The 27,804-nt window shown below is 37.9% G+C and overlaps 1 protein-coding gene across 3 annotated transcripts; it reads left to right on the top strand.

Annotated features, from left to right (window-relative positions):
• Nucleotides 1-203: 203 nt before the first annotated feature.
• Nucleotides 204-27,486, top strand: CEP89 (centrosomal protein 89). 3 transcript variants are annotated; one of them, XM_080351818.1, is made up of 20 exons: nucleotides 204-311; nucleotides 1,930-2,036; nucleotides 3,290-3,445; nucleotides 4,075-4,094; nucleotides 4,176-4,276; nucleotides 5,339-5,444; nucleotides 7,010-7,041; nucleotides 7,560-7,614; nucleotides 8,649-8,864; nucleotides 9,247-9,389; nucleotides 9,749-9,799; nucleotides 10,827-10,910; nucleotides 12,498-12,605; nucleotides 13,869-13,980; nucleotides 15,340-15,520; nucleotides 16,363-16,530; nucleotides 17,177-17,318; nucleotides 18,687-18,776; nucleotides 22,223-22,392; nucleotides 26,732-27,486. In XM_080351818.1, exons 1-20 carry the CDS (start codon nucleotides 273-275, stop codon nucleotides 26,961-26,963), a joined length of 2,313 nt encoding a protein of 770 aa, XP_080207944.1. In that variant the 5' UTR covers nucleotides 204-272; the 3' UTR covers nucleotides 26,964-27,486. The 3 variants fall into 3 exon arrangements, with proteins under 3 accessions (XP_080207944.1, XP_080207943.1, XP_080207942.1); XM_080351817.1 differs by having other exon boundaries at nucleotides 4,075-4,276; nucleotides 7,013-7,041; XM_080351816.1 differs by having other exon boundaries at nucleotides 4,075-4,276.
• The last annotated feature ends 318 nt before the right edge of the window (nucleotides 27,487-27,804 follow it).

The raw sequence follows: 27,804 nt of genomic DNA, 5'->3' as shown, positions 1-27,804 counted from the left end.
GCGCGCCTGACTGACAGCGGCGGCCGCAAATCAAGAGCGAGAGCTCTGCCGCCCGTGAGCAAATGAGGAGGCGGGGTGGGGAGAACCTCGCCACTGGTAGGTTGCTATGGCCGGAGGAGGGGTGAGTAAGACACGTGCTGATTGGAGGAGCTCAAACCCGCAGCAAATCCGCCGCGCCGTTGCTGCCACGCGGGTCGCGACGGGGGAAGCGTCCGGAGAGGCGAGAGAGTAGTTGTGAGGCGGAGGCAGAGACTCGTCAGTGCCCGGTCCCGATGGAGTTTAGTTTCAGGAGAGGCCGGAGAGGCCCCTTCGTGAGTATTGCCCCGGCCGGGGCGGCTCTCGGCTCCCGTGGAGCAGGGCCCGTGGGGAAGGCGGGGGGGCCCGCCCCCGGGAGGGCGAGGGCGCCTGCAGGTGGTGCCGGTGATCCCTCCGCAGTTTGACCGAAGTGAAAAACAGGAGAAAAATAAATCCCAAGCAAAGAAAAGGTGTGCGGAGACGGGGTGCGGGTGCTCTCCGTTCCCTCAGTCCCGGGTCTGCTGTGATAAACATTCATAGCGGAACCTTAGAGCAGCCAAGGGTTGTAGGGTTGTCAGCACTGGTGGGGTATTTTAACGCGCTTGAAGTATTTGAAGTTCTTTTTTAATAGCAGGATGAAAATTAAGTGATGATCTTCTGTTGTTGTCTTACTGTGGGTTGTCAGCTTCCTTTTACCTCAGCTGTATTCCCTGGTAGTTACACTAAAACATCTACAGTCAGTGGCCGCAGTAACCAGAATGCGCATGGCAGGCTGACTTGAGTCTGAGGGAGCCGTGTGTGTGGAAGATCAGGCTGAGAAAGTCTTTGTAACGCACCATTTAGTTACCTGATGCAGCTTCCTGTAAAGACAGAAATATTTCCCAGTTCACCTGTTCATTATTATGTTGGAGAAGACGCTTAAAGAATAGTTGCAAAAAACCCCAAAACTCTGTAGCAAGAATAGCAGAAGCTTAACCTGTTTTACTCCATAAAAACGTAACATCTGTCTGAAGGCGATGGACTGATATTTTCTGATGCCTAGAGAGAGGACAAGAGGGATTGGGTATAAACTCAAACACAGAAAATTCAACTTAAACATAATAATAATTAAAAAAATATTGTGAGGGTGGTGCAGCACTGGAACAGGTTGTGAGGGAGGTTGGGGAGTGTCCACCCTTGGACATACTCAAAACTTGACAGAGTCCCAGGCAACCCTCTCTATCTGACTGTGCCTTGAGCAGGGACTTGGACTGGACAATCTGCAGAGCTCCTTCCAACCTCAACCATTATGTGATTCCATTCAAAGTCCTCTTTGTAGGGAATTCTGGTCCTAGTTTTTTGAGCTGGTATTTAATGTTATCCTTTCAAAAAATTGTTGGATTTGCTGATAAAAACACATTAGGATTTTTTATTTTTTGTTCAGATTGAACCTTTGATTGCAAGACTTGTTTAGCGATAGTTTTTCTCTCCCATCTCACACTGCTATGACTGAGGATTACTTCTGGCTGACAGACCTTTTCTACAAGAAAGGGACTAATACTGTTGCTCTAAAGCAGGACTCAAATATTTTGAAAAAAAAAAGTTAATTTCTACTGCTTTTTTTCTTGTATATATACAGGAAAAAAACCAACTTGATTAAGTTAAAATTCTGTTTTGCAGATTGTGATATAGTAGGTGGAGAACCTACATTCTTGGTTCTTATGTGAATTACATTTCTAACCTTCATTAGCAGCTGTTCATACATGTTAAAAAATTAAACTTGGATCCATTTCAGATCTTCTGTTTACATTAATTGCATGCAATTGTTTTCCCCTTTTGTATTATTTTGCATTGTTAGTTATTGTGCATGTTCAATTCTGTGGTTTTTTTCATTGTGATCCTTAAAGTCAACTAATTTTATTTTAAATTGTTTAGAAACATATAGCTCATGGCCTGGTCCCTGCCGCTACCATAGCTCCTAAACCTGCAGTTCCCCGCACCCCTCCCCCTCGTAGTCCAAACCCTTCTCCAGAAAGGCCCAGGTAGGTTTTGAGGGTTTTTTTTGTTTCTTCAATTACAATAGCATACTAGAAAAGCATGATTAGAAGAATTGCATGTCCTTGCTACAGTATTTACATAAAGCTTTTCATAAATATAAGATATTTTTAATTGGGACAATTCCCTTCTTTGAACTTTAAAGATAGCCATTTTTCTCCCACTCCTAAGCATGCTAAGTAATTAGGACCATGACCATTATGAATATGTAATTTATTATAAATCTTAGTCAATTAAAGACAAATGGACTATTTAAAGTTAGGGCCATTTTCAATATGGCTGCTAGAGTGTAGGATTATAACAGTGCTTGTATTGTGAGTCAGGAAATTTTAACTCGTTAGAAAAGCATAAATTAAATGTTACTAACATGCCGTTTTATTGCATACTAAAAAAAGCAGGGACTTAAAAAAACTGGCGTGTAAAACTATGTTGAATGAGCTATATAGGCAAGTTACATGAAGAGAAAATACACGTTTATTTTTATTTTCATTTATAGTTTCTTACAGTTTTTATTTTATGTTTTCTCTAGGCTTAGTTTAATTCTGGTTGTTTTCTGTGGTCTTTCTAGTGTCTGTAACATTCCTACTTAAGCCTAGTTCATTTCTTCTTCCTTTTTGACCTCCAGTTGTTGTCATTCCTGTTACAGTCCTCACCATTTCTCTCCTTTAATCTTTGTTCCTACTTGTTTTTTCCCCTTCTTCTTACCCTTCTCTATATACTCCACAGCATCTCACAAATAGGCACTTCTGTCTACTTACGCTTGCTCTGGTTTGCAGTGTGCCAGCATTTATTAACAGCTTCAGAGTCATCAGTAAAAGGTTCTGAGTAGGGATTAATGGAAACAAAATAGCAGAAGATGGAATGCATTTTCAATGCCAGGTAGTACTATTATGGCTAAAGCGAATGCTAGGTACTCTAAATTATCAGTGTCAATTTTGGGCACATAACTCATTTTATTCCATGATTTTCATGCATGTGATTTGGAAAAACAGACAGGTATTGTACTTCACTCTTTGATAGCTATTTTACAATAGTTTGCCCTGTTTTGTGCTTTACTTTGCGAGTTAATAGTTTATAACCAGTCCCTTAGAACTTTCAGTGGTGTTTATGCTTGTTAACTGTGAACTTTTTGCTTTGCTTAAATAGCAAAGACATTTTGCAGTAGAAAAAAATATGAAATGTGGAACACAGAGAAGACATCATTGGTATTGCTTCATTCCTTTATTCTGTTTTCTTCCAGATCTGCTCTAGCGGCAGTTATCCTTACAACAGCCCTCACAGGGCAGACTGTTGCTATTCCTCAGCCTCGGCAGCGATCGCTTTCTGAAAGTGATTCCACCCATGTGGAAGAAGAATGCTTCGAACCATATGCGACAGTCGCAGAGCTCAGAATGGGGTAGTGTATACTTTCTGTTTCATTATCTTCTATTAGAAGTAGAATCTGACAATGATATAATTTTACTAAAGAGTTAGAGCAAATTGATTCAACTCCTGGTGTTATAGCCACTTACTTTGTCTCACTACATAATAAATTGGGTCTGAAGTGTCTACGATCCTTATTCCATTTCTTGTAAAGTGATGTCATGCATGCAGTCTTCAGAGAAGGGAGATTTGGATTGTCCAGCAGTCACAAATAAAAACATCTATTATTTCTGCCAAATGATGGTCAATTAAACAAATGGTTAGTCACTGAGGAATCATCTGAATTACATGTCAGATATTTCCTTTATGCTAAATAGTTTCAGACTCCTCTTTCGGTAGAATTGGCAACCTGCTATCTCTAATCTGGCATTTTGTTTAAGACAGAGAAAAAAATCTAGCTGCAGCACTAATCGTCTCTTTTAAAGGATACACATAGCTGCAAACAAGGAATCCACGCTGACAGAAGCTTAGATGTCTGTTTGTGTCGGCTATTTGGACTAATTGTGTATATTCTAAGACTGATGGTTCTACTTTACTAGTGTTTATTTTTTTTCAAAGAGTAATCAACACTGAAACAAGGTTTAAACTGCTTTCTGCTTGCAGGCCCAACTGGAAACTTGATGGTAATGACAGATCTCCTGTACAGTCCCTGGAAATATCAGGCAATTATTGTGAGGAGGAGGACATGGATACCTATCTTTCAGATGCTGATAAGGAGGCAGAGTCCAGCTGCCAGAGTAATGAGAAAAGGGGAGAAAGCTTTAGCACCAATGCTATTTATGCTCTTCCCCACAAAAATAAAAGGGTAGGATTTGAAAATGCGTTCATTCCCTTACTGTGTTTTAATATATTAATGCAAATATTAAATATTTCTAAGGCTTTTCATCCTCTTCTGGCTCTTTAGACATTTATTCAATTTTTATTTCACATGCTTCTTTTAGTGGTTAATTTACTCCTGCATGAGTTAGGTTTTTTATTGATCATGGATAGTGTGCATAATTTAGTCTGGTAAAATGTTCAGTATTTTATGTTAAGCATGATACTTATATAGTAGATTATTTGTTTAAAAGCACTAGGAATTTACTTTTGCAAATGGTGAAAGCCTAGTTATTTATTTGGTATTGTGCTAATGAGCAAAGACCTGTATAGGGACAGGGAGATTCAGAATCAAACAAAATAAATTACCTTGTCTTGAAGACCTGTGGAGTTTTCTATGTTAGATGTTTGGATTGTCTTAACCAGCAATGAGCAGCTAAGTACTCCTACAAAAATTTAATGAACAGGAAGAAGTAACTGAGTAGTAAAGAGGCAATAAAATGCTATGTATGTGAAAGAAATCAATAAACAGCCCTAGGTGAAGAGACAGTACTCAGTAAGACGAGGGGAGGGGAAAAAAGAGGAGAAAGGGAGTGACTGGAATACATGGGACATTGGTATGTGATCAACAGGGGAAAAAGAGCAAAGACGATGTTAAAAGTTATTCATTAATCCCTCAGTGTTGTGATACAGTAGATAACAGGTTGATCTTTTAATAAGAGAGAGTTTAGATACAACACAGAACAAGCAATTGTAGGATAATTTCACAGACTTGTAACTAAATAAGGTGACAGGGAATATTGGCCCTGTAAACTGACCAACTGTCATAGTTTCCTACATCCTGTTCATTGTAAGGCTTAGATTTTATTTACATAGAGCCCTAAAACAATAAAAAGTATGTCTTATAATTTATTGTCTTAAAATATTGGAATACAATTCTGAATGTGACTGCGACATTAGTACACTAAAGGTTTCATACAGGTGTCAGGTCACGTGGGCTATTTTAACAGTGTTATCATGATTTAGATAGGCTTGTCTTGTTTTTACATAGGAAGAGTTTCCACCATGTCCCAGTACTGATGCTGACAAGAAAGAGGCGCCTTCTCATGAAACTGAGTTTCAGGTGCTGGTAGATGAATCAAATGTGCAAATAGAAGGTAAATAAACTTACTTTAAGCTAAAATGGTGTGCCTTTTAGTATAATGGGGATTTTTAAACAAAAAATAAATTTAATACTATATGATAACAATATATTAATTTTTCTTTAAAATGGCAATGAAAGAAATTCTACTAAATACTTAGCCATTTCTAGTAATTACAGAAAATTACAAATCTGCATAAAGAGGGAAGATTGATCTATATTCACAGCATAACTGAAACTCCTAAACATCCACTATCAGCCAGTGTAAAAAGAGCTGGCAGGGGGAGAGTTACGTGTACTCTTTATCTTGTCCAGTACAGCCATTCTTTATGTTTCTGTTTATATATGTGCCAGAATCCAATACTCTGGAAACTACTGGAGTGTTACTGTGCTCAAAGAATGGAAAAACGTACAAACTATCAGTGTTTTTTAAAAACACTAAAGAGATAAAAGAAAACATTTTTAATCGGTCATTTGCTTGGATAAAAAAATGTCATGTCTTAAAATCAGCAGTAAGAATGATGCTGGAATTGTTTCTCCTTTCTACAGAAATTGTATCATTCTTCCTGTCTTTTAAGGTCTGGGCCTTAAAATTGTATATGAAGTCACACAGGAAGGTTCTGACAGATTAGAGAGCTGAACATCATCATCAGTTTCAGGTTCACCCTAAGCTCTGAATTGTTAAGCTTCACAAATAATTCTTTTGTAATAAATAAATTAATTAGATCAGGGACATTGAGTTTGTAACTGGACCTGTCATTAAGCTATCTTCTTGTAACTGTAGTGTATTGTGGAAAAAAATATATGACAAGAGAGCTAGACTGATCTACCTGCGTAGGAGTTTTATTGCATAATTATCTTGTCCATTATTTTAAAATCAGGAAAAAGGGGAATTGGAATTTGTTCCAGAGCTGCAAAATGCAGTTTTTACAGAGGATGGCATCACTTCAGTAGCTATTGGGTAGGAAAGAGGAAGCAGAACTGAGTTGGTTTTGAAAAATCTTTGTCTTTCTAAACGTTATTAATGTTGGATCCCAGCGTTGTTTCAATATTAGTTCAGTGGAGTTATTTTAAAAGCTTTATAGAGAACAATATCCAGAAAGAATAGGTTGCGTTGATAAAGCCATTTGGGAAGTGGATGCATTAAATAGAAAAGAACAGGATATATAAACCATTTCTAATCCCTCTTCTACATGGTAAGTGCTGCAGATTTTTAGAAGCTGTCAGATTTGCACTTACCTGGTTCAGAGACACAATAGGATTCAAGCTGAGTAAACCAAATGAAAATATTTCGTTTGTCATTTAGTTATATTCTAAAATCATAGTGGAAGACAACAATGCAACTTCATTTCTTCCATCGTTGAATCTATACAGTGTGAGGTAAAGTAAGGTCTCACATCAGTATTCTGATAGACCATGAAAGAGATAATGGAAAGTCAGTGATCTAATTTGTGGGTTTGGGAGGATTTTCTTACATTTATTTGCAGTTTATAATATGTGTGCTTATGTATCCATACGAGCCCTTATAGTTTCCAGACTTACTTTTGTTTCTAATTGACTGAAAGATCTGTTTTTCCTTAGCAGAAGACGAACATCCTGGCATGAATTTAAAGGTAAAACGTATATGAAAGTTAATTTGTGATGCATTTTGGAAAAAAAGGGTGTTATGAAGAGCTGACAGTGTACAGTCACTTAAAAGGAAATTCATTTATTGCCACTAGGGAATATTTTTCTTTTGGAGCACAAGAATGGCTAATTGTTCCTTTTGAAAAATACAACTAGATAGGTAAATGTGCCATACAAAAATGTTTTGTTTTCTAATGGTTGGTATCATAATTGACTATTCTAAAATCGTATTTTATACAAACTAACAAGTGGGAGCAATATCCATCCTGTACATCTCTGACAACTGAAGAAAATATTAACAGTTTCAAGTGGCAGTGATAAGTGACAAAAGGATGTCAAGATGGGTAAATGACAAGTTGTATGTTGTCAGCAGAGTTCAACCTTAAATTTTGTTGATATAAACCAATCTGTTTGAAAAGTTCCGTTTCTTAAGTTCTCCAGCAGTGTTCAGAGTACTTCAGAAAGCTGTTAAAGCAAGTTCTCTTATTTCTTATTTTTCTGCTAGGAAGAGAAATCATTAGCAGAAACTCTGATATGTGAAAAGCCTCCACCATCCCCAGGTACTTCTGATTTTTCTGTTACTTTACTACAAATCTGCACTTTAATAATATGCATATGTATATAGAAATACATTTTTCTGCTTGTATTCTCTAAGCCTGGATGGGATGCGTGCCTATGATGAGTCCATGGGGTTTTGTGTATTTTGTGTGTTTCTGTGCTGTCAAAGTATCTTAAGCGTTCCCATAGGAAGTTAATAGTGACCATGAACGCATGAAGCTGTTGTATGTCATCAATAACAGAGACAGCTTTATTTCAGAACCAGTTCTTGGGTTTCATGTGTATCCTATACTAAGGAACTGTTCTGTACTAAGTTATATTCACACCTGCATTAGGTTATGGTGTCGCTTAAAAGTCTGATGGTAAGGGTGAAAATCTCAGCCTTCATTTTAATTGGTAAGCTGTTTAGTCCATACAGATGAAAAGACATTTTAAAGCATGATCCATTATCACTGATGCAACAATATATCCATGATTTTGCAGATGATCTAAAATTACTTTTTTAAGGACTGTTAAGTAACTTCAGTAACAGGTCACTGAAGCCTGTTCAGTGAAGGTAAAGGTTTCATTACACGGGTGATTAAAATGAGGAGGCAAGAGGGCTGACAAGTCCATGCAGGGCACATTCACTTTGTTTAATGCAGTGGATATTCCTGTCTAACCTCTCTCGTCCTCTGTGATAGGAAGACAGAGATCTGTTGACGCTTTCTTTGCCTTTTAACGAAGGAACGTTTTCAGTGTGTGGGAGCAAAGATGGGAGCTTGCAGCCACTCCATTATATAGCTCTCTTTCCAAATCCACTTTTTTCTTTCTTTCTGGCCTTATCTTTCTTGGCAGTGTTAGGTTAATGGTTGGACTCGATGATCTTAAAGGTCTTTTCCAACCTAAACTATTCTATGATACTACTGGGAGCCATGAGCTGATTTAGAAAGTGTCATCCATAATGTTAATATTAGAAAAAAAATGGATTATAATTTGCTGAAACTTGTATTCAAGTCTGAATACCACTTAAATACATTGTACTGTGGCATTACAGATGTGTCTATTCGGGCAAGACAAGCACGGGAAAATATGACTAAAGAAAAGCTCAGAGAACTAAACCAAGCAAACTGGTCTCTGAACAAGGCGTATCAGACTGTGGTCCAACAATATGAGGGAATAAAACAGCAAATGGAAGAACAGCAATTAAAGCTGAAGAGACTAGAACAAGAAAACAGAAGACTTAAAGAAGCTGCAGAGAAGTCACATAAAGGTAAGAGAAACTCAATAGCTATTCTGTAGTTACCTTGTCTGATTTTCCTTATTTCATGGAACCTATTCCTTCAGTAGTAGGTTCCTGCTCATAGATTTGAGCAAGTATCTACGCAGAAGTAGTTTCTGAACAGTTTTTTTTCTAGATTTGTGGAAATTTTGTCAAGGAATACTTACATGATCATAAAAAAAAATACGTTTTTTTTTAATTTAATGGGTTTTTTGTTAGTAATTTTTCATGGGATTATTCCATTACGGTATTTTGAGAAATGTTCTCTTATGATTCTGGCTTATTGAGATTTTTTTTCCTTACAGTTAACAGATTATTGTGAACATTTCTTGAATTTTGATTGAACTTTCTTGTTGTCTATTTGTTTTAATAGAGGAGACTACGGAATTACTTTCTCTCAGACAACAAGCACAAGAACTGGTAGATGAAAACGATGCTTTGAAAATGACAGTCCATCGTTTAAATGTAGAATTAAGTCGCTATCAAACTAAATTCAGGCCATTGTCCCAAGAAGAGGTGAGAATCTTGGATATAAAGACAATTTGTACTGAAATAACCTATTGTCCTTTCATTCATCTGAGTTTTCAAGACTGTAATCTCCAGATTTGCCACAAAATCTACAAATGACATAGGTTTTTTTCCTGAAATTTAAAATATGTATTTATTGTTAACTCTGAGAAGTTAGACTTTCTCCTATATTAGTAAGATTTTGAACTTCCAGTTTTGTTGAGTTTGTTGAGTGTGTGTTGCATATGAAACACATGTAATTAGAAACAGAAGCTTGTTTGGGGTAATAGTTGTGAGTGCAGTGAACAGTGGCTGGTGCTTCAAAAAGCAGGAAATAATTTCAGTATCTTTTTTAAAATCTATTTTAGCATCTAAAACTGAAAGGTTTACCAATGAAAGGACCACCACCACCATGGCTGGTAAGTAAAAGAATATTTTCACCAATCTTCATTCCTTTCTAAGTAAATCAGGATATTATTTAGTTACACTGCTGAACTGTTACATACTAGTAGAATATTAGAAATGTTTGTTGCTTAAAAAGATGTTGGGCAGAACTTTGCAATTTTTACTTAATTTACAGTAAGCTACAGACTGCACACAATCACCAACTTTGAGCTACTGAATGCAAATTAACTAGAAGCACTGTTACCCTGAGAATCAGAAATACCATCTTCACTTAGTTTTGTCTAGCATGTAGTTCGCTTCAAGGTCTGTTGCTTAATTGTTAATCTTCTTAATCACAACCTTGTGTTGTGATTATTTTTAAGATGATACTAAAAGAAAATAGAATATTTTCAGTGATTCTGAAGATAGGAATGGTTCTGGGTCCACTAGTACCCTATGAACTTCTGGCAAGGAGAAGGCAAATAATCCATGAAACTGAACGCATTTGTAATATATGTAACAATTTCTCCTTGAAATGCTAATCAGATCTTAAGTTTTCCTTCCTCACTGTTATTCAGAACTATATAGAAATAGGGAAGTCATCTTTCTGCTCTGTCTTTCTAGCTATGGTAAGCAAGAATCACAGATGTATTTAGTTTTAAAGATGCAGGTTTGAGAGTGTAAAAAAATCTTTTCCCACTTACTAACAAATCTGTGCTAAATTTGATTAACTGTATTTACTGTAGCGTTTCAGATTGATTTAGTATTCATTTGCATCCACAGTCGGCTGTGTTATATATACTGATCAGTAATAGCTGCTCTTTCGGGAAGTGTGCAAGTACAGCATCCAGCCCTGTCCTTCCCAAAGCGGTGCTCTGAAGTACTTCTGCACTAACATTTTGTGTAGTGTTCTGTGTGTGTGTATAAGTCCTGCACTTTGTCTGCCAGGCATATATGAAAACCCTTAATAGCTTTAAAACTGGCAATATATAGCAGGAGAAGAAGTAAAGAATATTGATGAGATTATGGTTTGTAATTGATTTATATGGATTTTTTTAAAAGTTGGATATGAAGTATTTGTCACCTCTTTTGTTGGCATATGAAGATAGAATAAGAGAAAAGGAAGATTTAAATCTTGAACATGAGGTAAGTTGCCATTTAAAGGAAATATACCTCTACACTAAAGCAGAAATAAATGATGCAGAATGTTTAAAGGGATTTGTCAAAGCTGTGCTCTGCCTAAAATTAAAACTTACTTTGTTTTACTTTCCCATGAATAGTTTTTGTGCTGTCGTATCCTACTTGGCTTGCTTATTTTTGTCTGCCTGTTTAGAGGTAGAAGCGGGCACCACACTGAAATGTACAAGAATTGTGCTCTCTGAATAGAGTAAACCATAAACACAGTCAGTGATAGAAAGAATTTACCATATCATTGATATGGGGTTGCAGTGCCCTGTGTAGCTGCTCTTCCAGTTACAGGCCTGTGGATTTTCACAGAATCCCACAATATCAGGGGTTGGAAGGGACCTGGAAAGCTCATCCAGTGCAATCCCCCCATGGAGCAGGAACACCCAGATGAGGTTACACAGGAAGGCGTCCAGGCGGGTTGGAATGTCTGCAGAGAAGGAGACTCCACAACCCCCCTGGGCAGCCTGGGCCAGGCTCTGCCACCCTCACTGAGAAGAAGTTTCTTCTCAAATTTAAGTGGAACCTTTTGTGTTCCAGTTTGAACCCATTACCCCTTGTCCTATCATTGGTTGTCACCGAGAAGAGCCTGGCACCATCCTCCTGACACTCACCCTTTATATATCTGTAAACATTAATGAGGTCACCCCTCAGTCTCCTCCAAGCTCAAGAGCCCCAGCTCCCTCAACCTTTCCTCATAAGGGAGATGCTCCACTCCATCATTTTTGTTGCCCTGTGCTGGACTCTCTCCAGCAGTTCCCTGTCCTGCTGGAACTGAGGGGCCACAACTGGACACAATATTCCAGATGTGGTCTCACCAGGGCAGAGCAGAGGGGCAGGAGAACCTCTCTGACCTACTGACCACCCCCTTCTAACCCACCCCAGGATGCCATTGGCCTTCCTGGCCACAAGGGCCCAGTGCTGGCTCATGGTCATCCTGCTGTCCACCAGGACCCCCAGGTCCCTTTCCCCTACACACGATTTTGCGGTAGGATAATATTTATTTCTAGATATTTAAGGAATGGGTGCTCTTTTAGCTCTTTAGAAGTATTTTTTTTGTCACTGAATCTTTGAAAAATTGTGATTCGCTTCAGAGCAGAACTGCTATAGCTTTTAAAAATATCTTATTTCCTTCAAAAAATTAAGCCATAAAATAAGCAGAGAACACTGAAGGTTTTGTAGTGCTGTAAATTCACTATATTATCCTACTATATTCAAATTAATGTTATTCATACTTAAAATGTACAGTATCGTCTAGTAATTTCCAGAATTCAGTTTTTTTAAATCTATATTTTAAGGCTGTAAACCTGCTTAATTCAAATGACACTTGACAAAAGTGTGCCACAATTCAAATATCTGTATTATTTTAAATCAAATATTACTAGATTGGTGAACCAATTTTGAAGTTAAGTACATGCATATTAGTTAAAGATGAGTAGCGAGATAATAATTAGAAGGCACCCAGGCATGTATATTTACAAAAGTTTTTGTTGAAGTAAAAGTTAAAATACCTCTAAAGAAATTTATGTGGAGTCCTTTGTCTTCCAGGAGGATATGAAGAATTTTAAAGCACAAGTGGAAGAGTTGGTGAAGGAGAATGAAGACCTGCATGAGCAATTAAATAAAAGTAACTTTATTACCCCTACGGAATGGCAAGTTACATTACTAGAAATTAACTTAAAAGCTACTCATTGTTGTGCTTGTTGCATGCAAACTTGTAAGATTACAGTTTTCAAGGAAAAAAGGTGTTCCCGTCAAGCAAATTAAGTTTTGTTGAAGAGTTAATAAGATCATGATTATGTCTTGTTGGAACAATGCTGATCTGCAATGCCTGAAATAATTTTGGGTAAAGATTAAATAGTGAATGTGCAGCTTTGCACCTGAAGCCCATGTAATTCTGTCCCAGACCTTGCAGGTTACATACTTTTACTCTTCTACTACTAGTAGGAATGTGCCAGTGACATCAGTTTTTCCTTGGTATAAAGTGGTACTGGAATACAGCATTAGAAAAATTCGATGTTCTTGTAAAGTGAAACAATGCAGAGTTAAGTGCTCTGCTCAGGATAGTTCAGTTTAAACACGCTTAAACATCTTCTTTACAGGCCCACAAAACACACTGCCAATATTTTTCCAGAGTTCAAAGCCTAGTACATCTAAATCCTATCCAAGAATTTGTCATATTTTGAAAACAATTCAGTTCTTAGTTACGTAGCTGTCTCCAAGTCATCTGGCACCATTATTTAACTTTAATTCTGTCATATGAGAAAAGGCTGAGAGAGCTGGGACTGCCTTGCCTAGAGAAGGGAAGGCTTGGGGGCTTCTTCTCGCTGTATACAAGCGTAAAGACAGAGCCAGTCTCTTTCCAGTGCTGCCCAGTGTCATGACAAGACACCAAGGGCACAAACTGAAACACTGGAGGTTCTCTCTGAACAAAGAGAAACGGCTTTTTGGTGTGGGCACTGCAGCAAGCTGTCCAGAGGCAGCTGTGGACACTCCATCCCTAGAGATATTGAAAAGCCATCAGGACACGGCCCTGGGCAGCTGGCTCTTGGTGCCCCTGCTTGAGCAGGGCCATTGGACCAGATTACCTCCCAAGGTCCCTTCCAACCTCAACCATTCTATGGTGCTATGATTCTAATTCACACATACATATTTTTCATTCTCTCTGTAGGAATTTTTTTTATTTAAAGATTTTGAACATTATTTAAAATAATTTACGTGTTGGAAGGTTGTGAGTTCATGTCTCTAATAAGCATATCTTGAATTCTGACATTGCTTTCTATGAAGGTTTTAAATTAGTTTTATAAGATGTTCAAATGTGATGAGTTTACACTGTTGGAAGTCAGTTGTGCTTTTTCTTTGGAGATAGTTAATATTTGAACTGTATTTTATTTATAAGCTGGTTGTCATTGCAGGCAGCAGCTACAAACTCAGGCCAAGCTGGTCTTGGAAGAAAACAGGTTGTTGATGGAGCAGCTCGAAATTCAACAAGCTAAAGCAAAAGACAGTCACAGACAACACATTCAAGAAGGTAAAGTGCTAGTCATTTGAACTACACCAGAGATGGTACTGCAGGGTTGGGAGGTTTTTGTTTGTGTTTGGGGGGGGCAATTTTGCTTTTAGGGGTTTTTTTGCAACTTCAGATATGCCTACAAAGCATCGCTGGATGCAGTTAACACTAATATGAGATCAAGCTCTGAATGTCAACTGATACTGAAATGTCAGTGTCACCTATTGACACTACAGCATCCTCCACTTAGACTTGCTTCCTCTGGAAAAGTTACAAGGACCATTAAACAGCAATGCATTCATTTTCATAATTTAAGAGCACTTTAAACTTTGCAGATTGTATTTGTAAGGTATTATTTGCGTATTGAAATGTTCAGTTTAGAATTTGTAGGGTTTTTTCATTTTCTGCTTTGGAACCACTGTTTATTGCTTAGTAAATAGTTATATAGTAAACAAAAAAAAAGAGAACAAGCATGTTATAGTTAAAAATCCCAAGACTGAAAGCAAGATTTCTTAGTGAAGTTTAAAAAGCAAGATGGAATCTTAAGTCACAGATTAGCATGTTCTGAGAATGATTTAATTATGTGTGATTAACATAAGTTGCTGATGAGAAGTTTCCTTAAGTGAACTATAGAGGAAAACTTCAATTCTGACATTTTTTATTCATCAGCCATCTAATTCCATAAATACTTTCCTTTCTGCTTTTCAAGCTTCTGAGTTTCTTGTTTAGAGTTTTACCTCCATGCATCCATCTGTGTTTAGGAGATAACAACTCATCATGTACCGTGCCTAAGGCCAGACAATACCCCAAAAATCAAGCGTTCCCCTTCCCAAATCTCAAAATAGCTTGATCTGGTAGGAGTTGTCAGAACATCCCTAGGGAACACCCAGATTTTGTTAGTTATCGCTGGAGTTCTCACAAGGAAATGAGAGCCCTGATCTTCCATTCAGTTCCTACAGCTGTTTGGCAGCGTAACTAGTGATTGACATAATGTGCTACAGGAAGAACTGGGAGATCAGTGAACAGAAACTAGGCAGTCTCTAGATGTCTGCCCTGTCTGCTGGGCTACAGAACTCATGTTCCATTTTACGTTCTTCTCCTGAATTAGTAAAATCTGAATCAGCGGATTTGTCAGAGTAAAATAACACTTCAATGAGCAAATAACTTATAGCCCTGAGCGAAGTAGTCTTGAAATGTCAGTATTTTCCAAAACAAACTGCTTGATACAGCAAATTAAAATACAAAACAAACTGACAAATCCACTTTTACATAATGCTATGAACAACTAGGAATTAACCAAGTATTGGTTTAGTTGGAGTTTCACTAGGGTATTGAATTAGTTGTGTTGTACTCTGTTTGTTTGTTTTCCATTCCCAAAAGCTTCAAAATTGACCAAACAGATAATGATCTTAGAAGATAAGAAACAGAGACAAGAAGAAGAGATAGCAGGGTACCAGAAGCAGTTGGAAGCTTTGCGTTCTACTTGTGAAGAGCTGAAAACCAAAGTGGATAGCAGAATAGCAGCAGAGGAGCACTTTGCTTTGGTGAATGATTTAAGAAGGTATGAACTTACATATGGTGCACAGAGAAACAGTTCTGCAAAGCATTAACATGAACAGATCCACATACGCATCACTCTGTAGGTAGGAGGTGAGTGGAAACTTATGCTGGTAATCTAGGAAGGTAACTGCCAAAGTAAAAAGAAAGGTAAGAAATATTTCAAAAATACTGTCTCACTTTTAATAGATGAAATTACAAAAGGAAATCACATGTCTAGAGACATCGGTAGAAGTGTTTCTACCATAGAGTACCTTTTAAAATTGTAGTAGAGAAGGCATTAAGACATCATTTTTGTCAAATCTAATGACTTCTGCCAACACTGTCTTTTGAATGTTCTCATTCTTTTGTTCCCATCTTTGGGAAAACATCTGCAGGATCCTGAAATTCTAAAAGAAAAATACTAAATTTCTCCAGTCTTTGCAATGTAAAAATAACACAAACCAACACAACACAACAGTGCTGTCATACAGTGTAGTCTATAAAGTAATGTATTTATAAAGACAATCTGTACATGTGTTTGCTTTCAAGCGCAGGATAATGCACGTTACTGTTTCTCAGGACAATGTATTCCTGAAAAGTTCTCAGACCTTTTTTTGGCATTCCTAGTAATTTCTTTGAAAAAATTTTCTCATTTAAATTATATTTCAAGTGCAGTCAGGATTAATGATTTGAATAATTTTGTTTCTATTATGCTTCATTCCTTATTTGATATGTCACGAGATTGTAATACCTCTCTTTGACGTATCTTTTTCATACCTTCCACGTGGGGATCTTACTGTAACTTAACTTTTTAGTGAAGTAGGTCTGTACATGACGCTGGTTCTACACTGTTGGTTTGTGCAGCCATTTACAACAGGAGCAGGAGAAAAAGCGCTCTGAGGTGGAAGATCTGATGGGGAAGGTAACGTCACTGCAAGCTCAGAACAAGAAACTGCTTTTAGAGAAAAATAACTTCATGGCTGACAACAAGATCCTGGAAACTGAGATGGAGATGACAAAAAAGACAAACAGGTCATATCATGTTCTCATTTTCTTGTATAGAAATGCTTATATTTATAAAGTAACAGTAGAAGTACCTGTAAAAATATTGTTTGACATCCCAGAGTGTGTGATTTCTACCTATTATGGAAAAAAAACACGTTTCCCTAAACACATCTTTGTCACATCTAAAGGCCTGGTAGTCATTTAACTTTATTAAGCTTTATGTGTTTTTCGTGCACACTTTTCTATGTCTACATGCAAATTAAGAATATATTTTTAATGCTAGTATTAATAGTTAGCTATAGCAATTAATCACTGTTTGCAGACCTTCTAATGCATCTGAGTGGTTCAGAGTTGGCCTCACCATACTTTAAAAAGTACAAACAAGATTATTATTATATTTCTTTAGAAATTTGAGCATGTAGCCGTTGCAGAAATTGTTCTTTTGAATGATCGTCACTGTTATTATTCACACAACACATTTGAAAGAAAATCAGCCCCCAAAGTGGGAAATGATACTTTCAGCATTACAAATACTTTGAGTCAATGCATTTTTTAACAGTATGTTTATTTGATTGTTTGAGACTTGAACAAGCTGATTTTCACATGCAATGCAAGTCTTTTAATGCCATTATTAATTCCCAATCTGAAGGTTTTCCTTCTGTTAATTTTGTAGGCGATTAAAGAAGAAAATAGATCTTTTGAAACTGCAGCTGGAGGAAGCAATTGAAAAAGAAGTTGCAGCCCATCACTATCTAACAAACCTTATTGTTTTGGTGCAGAAGATAGCTCAGGAACGTGACCATCTTATTTTTTTGGTAATTACCTTTACACAATTAATATTACTTAATTGATATTTCACACAATTATCCTACTAGCACAACTTATTCATTTGAATTATCAAAAAAGAAAGCTATAAATTTAACGATTTAGCTACTTAAATAGACTTTCGCAAATAGGATAGGAGTAGCAAAAGATTATTTTCTAGAAGAGCAGTTAAAAGCAGCTACCCTGGTTTCTGGAGGTTAAGCCTAAATGCACATTAACATTAGGGTCTGCAATGGTATATATCAAGTTTAAAAGGATTTATTAATGTGATTTTAGAAATTGGCTTCAATTGTTGAAGCTATGTATATTAAAAATAGCACACAATCATGAATTTTTAATACACATTTCAGAATCTAAAGGTAAACTATTATTCTTGAAGTGATCTGTATGGACTTTTTATTGGGAATGCACGTGCATGTTATTGCTGCTTCTTGGTGAGCAGTGGTTTTGCCAGGCTGGTTCAGAGTTTGGGGCAACTTCTGTTCAGTGGAAGTGTCTGGTCTGGAAGTTACCAGGCTTTCTATAGGCGCACTTGGTTTCCTTTACAAGATCTTGGAGACCATTTCAGTTTGACATAGTGATACTCCGTCTTCAAATTGGTCCTGGAAAGCTTTTCACAAAACCTTGGTAAAATAAAGCTGATTTTGCTTCTGTTGTTCCAGTAGTAGACAAAGGTTATCATCAGTGTTGGGTAAAAGATGCTATAGCAGTTCATTCCTAATTCTGAAGGAGGAACTATGGTGACCCAACTCGAACCCTTGGCCACTGCAAATTGGACTTTAGGATTGTGAAACCAGGCACAATAAACACCTCCTGGGAGCTAGGGGAACTGGTTCTTATCTCTACATCTCTGGTATATCTACCTTCAAATACTCAGCATACCACATTAGAAATATCCCAGAAATCCAGAATTACCTGTAAGTCCAAGGCGTGCCATTTGGCTTAATAATACCGTAGTAGATGTTCAGAATACTTCTAGGAAAATAAAAGGCTGTTTCAGAAGGAAAGATGTCTGAACCTTAATCACCACAAGGTACCATGAACCCCGTCTTTGCAAGTGTGCAGTATTTGACGTATTCTTCCCTTCTGAAGCCTGCACCTTGAAAGTACACAATAGAAAAAGCAAGTTTTTTGCATGTGCAAAAAGCCCACAACAGCTCCATGGAAAGCAGAGTTTTTGTCATGTGACAGATTATTAATTAGCCATTATTAAAATAATTTCCATGATTCTTTTTCCATCTTGGTTCTTCAGACTACTGGAGCTCAAACCAGAATAGCTTTGTCTTCCTCAGTGTGTATTTTGTCTGCCCCGTCGAAAGTCATGATTACATTTAATTATGTATGCTATATGTTTGCAGGCTAAATGTTTGGAAAATGAGAATCACGGTGTTCTCAACAAAATAGTAGAAGGCAGTCTACGCTTGGGAAGACTGGAAGAAAAAGTTAAGGTGAGCAGTATTTCTTAGCTAAATATTACATAAAATGTTTTGATTTTCTTAATGAGAAAAGTCAGTAGTTAATCTGTGTCAGTGTTATATGAGAGACTTATGGATTATTTTATAAAGAGTTTTTAAAAAGCAAAATAGGATAGTTTTCACTAATCTCTTTTTCCAGTGTATTTGTACATTGCATGTCTGCCAGGTCATTGCATTTACATAACTAGTCATAATTCTCCAGGTAGTTGTAAAAATAATTAAAAATCATACTTTATTTGTATTTCATTTTTGCTCTGTAGTGTAGCCCCCTTATTCTCTCTCCTACTGTCTTGAAGCTGTACTAATGCTTCAACTTGAAGTCTGTTACAATTAGATTTGGAAGAATGAAACACATATCCCAGGTGTCCAGTTATCCTCCAGTATTCTCCTATGGCCATAGGGTAGGAGGTGTAGAAACTCAGTGGGTGTTCAAACATCTAGCCTAATTAGAGAATACAGTATAGGTTATCTTTACAGCTGTCTAAGCAAATACAAAGCATAGTGTGTATGTGCAGTATAACAGTGTATAGGGTGAAATACATTTGAAACTTTAATGTTTTAACAGCTTTGGTGCTACAGAAATTGCTTTTAGTGCAAACTCAAAAAATGAAGGAGAAGGATATCTGGTATATGGTTTCTATATACGGAAAGTAATATAGATTTATTTCAAAAGCTGTTTTTTTACCAAGTTTGCATCGTCTACCCTAAAAAGCAGAGAGTCTCCATACATTGCATTTTACAGGTGAGACCTGCACTGCTGTTCCTGCATCAAATGATACAAACATGCACCACTATGTTAATGGAGACCAGCTCCTTCTGCATTTTTATTTCTAAGGATCAACACAGCCCAGGAATTAACAATGAAGGAAATAAACCAAACTGTAGGTACAGAGAGAGCAGCAAGCTGAGCAACAGCTCACTTTAAGGTTACATGTTTCCTGTTTAGTTGAACGGGAAACATTGGAGGTCGCGCTAGTCTGCAGGCATCAGCTGGAGGAATAATCTGTCACCTGCTTTGGGAAATCACAAATTGCGTGACCGCCTGTGTATGTTGAGTTACAGGATAAACCTCTTATGAGGTATTTAGGTGTAATCTGACTCCAGTGCTAATAGTATTTAAAAATGCATTCATTTTTCTGAAAGGGCAATGAAACTATTGGTAATGTGAGTGTTACCCTATTTCTTAGAAAAGGGTGTTTTGCATTGGCTTTTGGCCATCTTCAGCTATTTCAGTCAGATATAAAATAAGAAATACAAATGATATCATATGAATTAGAGCATACAGTCCTCAAGGTTATGATGAGAGAAAAGCTTCTAGCCTATGGTTTGAGCTACCTACAAGTGCCTACAATGAGATGGTCATCTAAAACTGTTACTTAAGGAACAAGTGATGGTAACTTCCATCTTTTCAGTTAAAAAACCCCACATACAATAGCATGCTGTCATTTTGCCAGTATTCACACAAGTTGTCATGTTTATCAAAACCACATAAATGTCATACTGTATTAAAGCCTGCAATTAAGTTGGTTTATGGTTCTGTTAAAAATTTACCAATTGATAAAACACTGTGTATCACCTCTGTGAAGAGCAGCCACACACTCCGCTGCGGAGGCACTGGCAGAAGCCAAATGTCAGACACGCAGCTAGAGCGGAGGGAGCAAAACTCCCACACAACCCCTAGGGTCGCTTTCTGAATTGCTAGTAAATAGATCTCAAGAGGGAGGGAGCCCAAGCAGAGAGGTCCAAGAAGCCACACCAGTATTGTGGGTACACGCTTGCACATCTTTGAAAAGAGACCTTGGCCAGCTGACTCAGAGAACTCCGAGATACTGACTCAGTGCCATAGTCAGCACAGTCACCTGAGGCCGTACTTTGACTGGGAGTCCTTGGGGAACATCTTCATACTTCCATAATTGTAATTACTAAGCAGTTTGATGATCTGTGGGAAGAACTCGAGGAAACCAAGGTTTCTGGCATTAAAACTATTCTTCTACAGTCAGAATTCCATGTTGTTTTATCTTTTAGTGAGCTTGGACGTGTTTGTGTCACTGGGGAGTCCTTCAGCTTCATACAACTCTGTCTCATGGCTGTTACCCTGTGCTATGCGCTTGCTCCAGGCCAGCTCCATGGGAATGTGTTCACCTTATCCTCCCATAGCAGCACAAGCACAAACATCTAATGCTGCACTTGGAAGAGTCTTGGGAATCTAAAAAGTTGAGTGATGTGACTGGTTAACTTGCAGGCTTCTCATTCTTTTTTAGAACTCACAGGAAAAAGATAGGGAAAAAAACCCCACAGAAGACTATGGAAGTCAGCCTTAAATATTGACTGACTAATGTTCTATATCAGTATTTATCACTATCCTATTACCTCCAGAAAATGAAACTCCAACACAACCCATTTAACAAGAGCTAAAAAGGAAACAGTTTGTGGAAAAGATTATGTAGCTTGCAGCACATCACTAAAAACACTTTCTTTTTCTTTCTCCAAAAGGCATACTCAGACTTTTTTGCTCTGACTCAGATGAAGATAAAACCCTAGTGGTTAACATCTTAGATAAAACCTTATATTAGCAAGACATAAATAGCAGGATTTTCAAAGCTTCACTAAACAATTTGCAGTTTTATTACAAGAGGTACTTCTATCCCAAAACTCTGTCCTATAGTCTATATCAAACATCACATTCCGCAGATACAATAACAGGTGAAGCATTCTGTTTGCAATCACGAGAAAAAAATAGTTACTATTGGATAATACCTGTTGTTTTTGTGAAGAGCAGCAGCATGTAGAAATTTGTAACTATACACAAGCCATATTTTTCAATTCCTTGTGTGCGTATGTAATTTAATGGGGATGTTATTTCAGAAAGAAAAAATCACTTTGTACAAAAAGAATTTATTATTTTCGAGATTAGACCAACATATTTGGTTATTATTACCAATAAGCACAGAAGGAACTATTACGTGAAGCATCAAGATATTTGAAAACATGAAGCCACTCTTTTCTTCCTCTTAGAATTAAGAATAAACAACAAACAGAACACAACCACTTTTTCATGGTAGCATTGATAACTATGACTGTTGGACAAGTGGGAAGCAATATGTTCTATGAAGTACAGTGTTGCATCTTGGAAAACAAACCTGGTTTTTGGCAGCTAATTCTTTTCACTCACAAGACAAACACACAGTGTGGCATTGACCGTACATACTGGTTTTATATGCAGAACAAAGCACAAGTGTAATACCTTCAAATCAACAAATAGGTAGAAAAAGCCGTAACGCAACCTACCTGATACATTCAAGCACTGAGGTAAAGATGAAACTGCAAATCAGCATCTCTAACTATTTATTTTGTTGGTAGCGAGTTATCCTTTTTTCTCCTACAAACACATTTTTTCTTGTTATCTTTAACCCTTACAGGTATATAAAAAGAAAGCAGCTGGGAAGCTTGAAGGTATCAGTCTCAAAATGACTGAGCAGGAGAAGGAATTTGCTGGGAAGACGGCTCAGTACCAGCAAGAAATGCAGCACCTCCGGAGCCTGCTGCAGGACAAACAGGAAACCCTGGATGAAGTCTTGCAGCAGAAAAAGTAAGTTAATCACAGGTAGAAACAATCCAATTAGATCTGACAGAGAACTGCACACAGCTGTGCATTCATGCTTTTCATCACAGCCTCACATGGTAAATTCCAGGTGGCTTTTCTCACTCATGTTTGAGCTGAAAATGCTGAAATGCTCCTCTTAATTCCCAGCTCCAAGACTTTCTGAAGGAAGAATTTATTCTGGATGACTGCTGCTGTTCATAAGACTACTTCTTAAGAATAACATCAGTCTGCATGTAGTCTTTGATGATTTGGGGGTGTCTATGAATCATCAAGATAGATGTTAATGATTTAACATCATTTTCTAATAAAGGCTGAACACTTTTCAGAATAGCACAAAATTAAAGGAATCTAATGATGGGTTTCCTTTTGAATCTACCTTACTGTTCTGTTAATAAGTGATGTAGATTGGCTGTGTGCAGAATAAGAAGACAAAAAGATAATTTAACAGATTTATACAAGATTATGACTGTCAGTGTTGAAATATCCTTTTAATAATAGAGTTCTTTAAAGGTATTTGTCCCCTCTGGTAGTGGGAATCTTCATAGCACATCCGTGTAATCAGCGTACAGGAAAAGCTTTTTATAACTGCAGAGAGGTAATTAAGCAGTTCTTTTGCAAGTCATCTCTGCCATTGTGAAAGAATATATTTAAAGACAATAGAAAACAGGGTGTAGTATCATCTACCTTATGTCAGCACAGTTTCTCTCAATTTATACAGCTATTAAACAGGTGTGAGAGCTGAGAATTGTACAATGAGCATCCCCCTAATCTGACTTAGCCACTGCCATTAAATTCTTAGTTGTAAAAGTTTACCGTATCTGGTGGTGATGGTAAATTGTCTTGTAAACCAAGGGAAGATGCCACCTCAGGTCTGGAAACAGCGGTTCTTGCAGCAAGACACTGCAGAAGAGAAGAGCAGCCCCACCTTATTAATCTGAACAGGTCTACAGCAAACCTGGTGGACAGTGGCCAGGACTGTGCCCAGAGGTGGAGCCACTGCAGGTCACAGCGTGTTCAAAAGGAAAATCTGTTCAGACACAGCAGTGATATTCACGTGCTTCTGCACTTCTCTCATTGTTCTGTTTTTAACAAGTTTACATCCAAACTAACAAGGGCTTCATAAAACATAACAAAGGTGACTTTCCTTTGAAAGTTTTTCCCCTCCTGCATCAACTTTCACCTGATGACAAAAATCAGGGGTTGCACTACATTGCATTCAAGGAACAGAATTTTTCCACTTGGTTTTCAAAAAGAAACACATATCATTGTTGTTTTGATAAATAAAAGCTTCTAAAGCTATGCAAATTTTACCTTCCTAGAAATTGCTCCATAGAGCCTTTTCAATAATTACAACCTTTGCTAGAGAATATTGGAAATTCACAGCAACCTTTTGCCTAAAGCAACTGATGACAAAGCAGAATCATTTTCTGTTCTTCAGGCAGCTGATAATCATAATGACATTTTTATTATTTACAGAATAATCTTATGAGTCAGCTTTATCACATGCCTTTCCTTAAATGCATTGTGTGTTTCAGATATAAACAAAGTTGTTAACGTGGTTCTAGGAAAGAAAGTGGTTTGACTTGATGATCTTAAAGGTCTTTTCCAACGAAAGCAATTTGATGATTCTATAAATGTCTCAAATCTTATCTCACGGGGCACTTACCTATATGAGTTTTCTAGGTCACAGTGTATTTCGTAAGCCTTCTGCAGAGGAACAGCACTTTGAGATAGTCACGGCTGCTGTACTTGGGATGTTCACTGCGGCTCTGAAAGCCTCAGCAATGGAAGTGCCTTAGACTGTCCTCAGAAGGCTGTAGAAAAACTTCCTGGGCACACACAGGGAAGGGAGAGGAGTGGTCTTACCTGTAAGGTTACCTGTGAAATAGTAACTATGATAAAAATCGTTGATCTTTGTGACAATGATTCCTTAAATAAACTGTTATAGGATTCATGAAAATTCTCGAGCCAGCAGCTAAGATTCTCAGAGATTAAGGCTGAATGCATTTAGCTCAGTGAGGCCAGAAAACTCGTCATTTGCAAAGAAGCATCTGCTTTCAGATGTGCTTCTGTTTAAGTTTTGTGTCCTCAAATACAGTATTAATGTTTGCTTACTCTCAACAAGATACAAAACCTTACATTTTGGCTAGGTCCCGGGTTGAATGGAATTTTTATTTTTACTCATCTAAGTAACAGCAGCCTACATTTATGAGAAACAAACAATGCTTTTTGACTAAAGACAAATGGAAACAGGACATATTTACTACTGAGCACATATCTAGTTTAAAACACCAAGTGATAAAGAGTTGTGTTGGAAGAGATGAACCAGCTGCTGTGGGCACAATGGGGTGACAAGGGTGACCCTATACAGGGTCACGTCACAGCAGCCATGGCCAAGGACAGGGATGCTTGGCAGAATTGGCAGAGCTTGACGGAATTTCTGGTGAGATAAGGAAAAGGAGAAGGGAGAAGGGTAAGAGAAGGGTGGTGAGGGCCATTGCCCACTGAAATAGGAACGAGGACATTTTAGTGTTGAGAAAAAAGTACAGAAGTTACAGCAACAAAGCTGCTACATAATCCAGGTTCCTATCCCAGCAGGGAGGTTGTGACTAGCAAGAATATAGACACCCCCTTCCCGGTATCTTTTGTTCCCATCAGAATTTTAAAACAACAAAAACAGAGAGAAAAACTGCTTGTCTAACTAGAGTTGGGTCACAACTGCTACTTCTTGGATGCCCACCCAGAAAGCAGCTGCACGGTAAGGGCAGCACGTTGTGGGAGCTGTGCTGAGAGTCCGCCAGCACGGCCAGACCCTGCATCTCTCAGCTCTGTTTAAAAATTAATCCTCCAAGAAGAGTTCAGATACACCACTACCTCTAGAGGCATCTGTTTCCTTGCTGCTGAAGTAATTTGACCCTGTGGACACTTCTAAAACAAATCTCTTTGAACTATTATTTTGTGAAATCAATGCAGTTGCCATTGAACTGAACATATGGACTGAAAATGAGCCCCCGATTTGTCAGGCATGCTGACAGCATTACACTGAACTCAGAACTTGGGGATCTTCGGGTCATCTTCAAATTTTCTCTGCTCCAAGCTCATGCAAGCATTAAAAATGAATGTTTTTTTACAAAAAGTTCTCAGTTTTAGAAATTAGCAGATGAAATAAAGCCTGGGTAATGTTTTGCACTACTTCTAACTAGATATCCATTCATAACATGAAACACAAAAGGAGGCCACGCTATGTCTGGGCCACTTTTTACCGCTGCATTCTCAGTGTTACTGAGCACAAAGGGCTGCAGAAGAAGCACTGATTATCTATTTTCCATTACACACCTCTTGCTAGAAATGTAGCGTGGCAGCATTTAATCTCAACCCATTTATGTTCTGCATTGATTTGTTTCTCATTTTTAGAACCTGGTATTCAGGAGGATTGGTATCCAGGGCTGGCTCTAGCGACTGCTTCAGGTAGCAGTTGAAGTAACGGTGTCAGTCTATAGCATTAAGATGTGTGCTCATTTTCAACGCAACAGCTTTGCTTTCCACTTCAAATGACATATATTTCCTTATTATTTTGTATTTTGACACATATTAGAAGTGAGTCAGAGGAAACCCAAGAGCTTAACCTCGACCACGTATAACTTACTAGAAGGTCTGTGACCTGAACACGCTGCATTATTAAACCATGTTAGCTGCCACATTTGAAAAATAACCTTTTTCTTGAGAAAAGCATTAAATAATTCATTCATTTATGCTTGGGCAGTCAGAGAAATCAGCCCATAAGGTTATAATGGCTTGAGGACTGTCCTTCACTACCTTTGCCTCCCCAAAAGAAGAGATTACACCACTTCTTTTTGACCTCCACAACAAGGCACCAGCCCCAAAGTCTGCCACTCTTTGATCAGCCATGCAGAACTCAGCACCTGGCGGAGGGGACACAGAGGGGACATCCCTGCCACAGGAAGATTGGGGGATTGGACTAGATGATCTTTTGAGGTCCCTTCCAATCCCAAACATACTGTGATACTGTGAAGCAGAACTGCAGTCACGATGGATCCCAACTCAGTGGACAGCAGCAGTCACAATATTTCGATCTCATGGGGACCTACTTTTTTGCATGGCCTCAATCCAACTTATGACATGGGTCCATCACTTTTTCTGCTGATCATATCCTCTCTCTAGCATTAGTGGGCTTTTTTAGAAACAAAATGGGACTGATTTCAATCAGATAATTTCAAGCATCTACATAGATGCAGTTTATACTGTAATTAAGTACTGCTGAAAAGTGGTTTTAAAATCAGGATTTCTCTTTGGTTTTTTCTAGGAAAGTGGAAGGGGAACTTGAAATCATTTGGGAATCCACATCCAAAGAAAACAGGAGAATGAGAGAACTCTTACATCAATCCCTGGGGAAGAACACGTGGAGTGCTGTCGCAGTTCATGAGCCAGATTTGGATGAAACCTCTCAGAAAGCCCTGGTTTATGGTCATGATTTTAGCTATTGTGATGTGAAACCTTCATCCCCTGCTCAAAATGAAATTCAACAAGAATCTTAGTGATGAGAATAAAGATGCGTTACACATCTCATCCAAGAGAAGTCAGTGCCTGAACTGGACTTCACCAACACCACAAGATGCAATAGAACATTTACCACTTCAAAGTTACTCTATTTTTTTATTGTCATCAAAATGACAACAGCATATTTTTTATAGCTTTGAAAATCAAGTATTTTATGTCATGTTTTTCAAGATAGGCATCTCTGAGTATATAAACGGAACCTTGGAACTGCCTATGCAAATGATTTACATATTTGCATCATCTGTTTTTATTTGTCCTTTTGAAAACATGAAGTTTTTGTAAAAATCAACAACTTTGCAGGGAAACAACTGATTGGTAATTGCTTAGAAACAGAGGGGACATTTTTCAGAACACTCTCAGTATTGGCTTAACTGTTCTTCCACTGGAGGAAACTGGGCAAGCTTTAGAACTCCAGTCCCTTTTCCACAGCTGCCAGTGAGAGCAGCTTGCACAGATTGTCCTTTGGGGACAAGCACCTTGACAGCGACACTAACACCACGTTCACAAATGTTACACTTGCTTTGTTCATTTGCATATCATTAAAATATTATGTTAAACTTTAAATGAGCTAACATTTAATCAAACCGCCGGGAGATAATCCATACTCGCTTTCTGCAGCATTTGCAAGAAAACTGAGAAAACGCCACGTCCCATTAGTGAAAAGTCTTTTTGTGGCTCAGGACCGCTTCTTGGCACACCAAAAAATATGCTACTGAAAGGTATTTTCAATATATATGTACATATCATCCATTTAGCGTTCCTGGACAGTAAAATCCTGGAACTGTTTCAGATAAACAAAAGCAAACACCCTTTCAAGAA

Source organism: Nesoenas mayeri (assembly GCF_963082525.1).
Source record: "Nesoenas mayeri genome assembly, chromosome: 12".
NCBI classification, from domain to species: domain Eukaryota; kingdom Metazoa; phylum Chordata; class Aves; order Columbiformes; family Columbidae; genus Nesoenas; species Nesoenas mayeri.
This window is presented reverse-complemented; position numbering and strand designations above follow the sequence as displayed.

Excerpts from the sequence above, each read along its gene's own strand:
- CEP89 (XM_080351816.1), top strand. The coding sequence starts at position 273 with ATGGAGTTTAGTTTCAGGAGAGGCCGGAGAGGCCCCTTC. Across the intron at positions 3,446-4,074 it reads GTCGCAGAGCTCAGAATGGG|GCCCAACTGGAAACTTGATG; the intron begins GTAGTGTATACT and ends TTCTGCTTGCAG. Across the intron at positions 5,445-7,009 it reads ATCAAATGTGCAAATAGAAG|CAGAAGACGAACATCCTGGC; the intron begins GTAAATAAACTT and ends GTTTTTCCTTAG.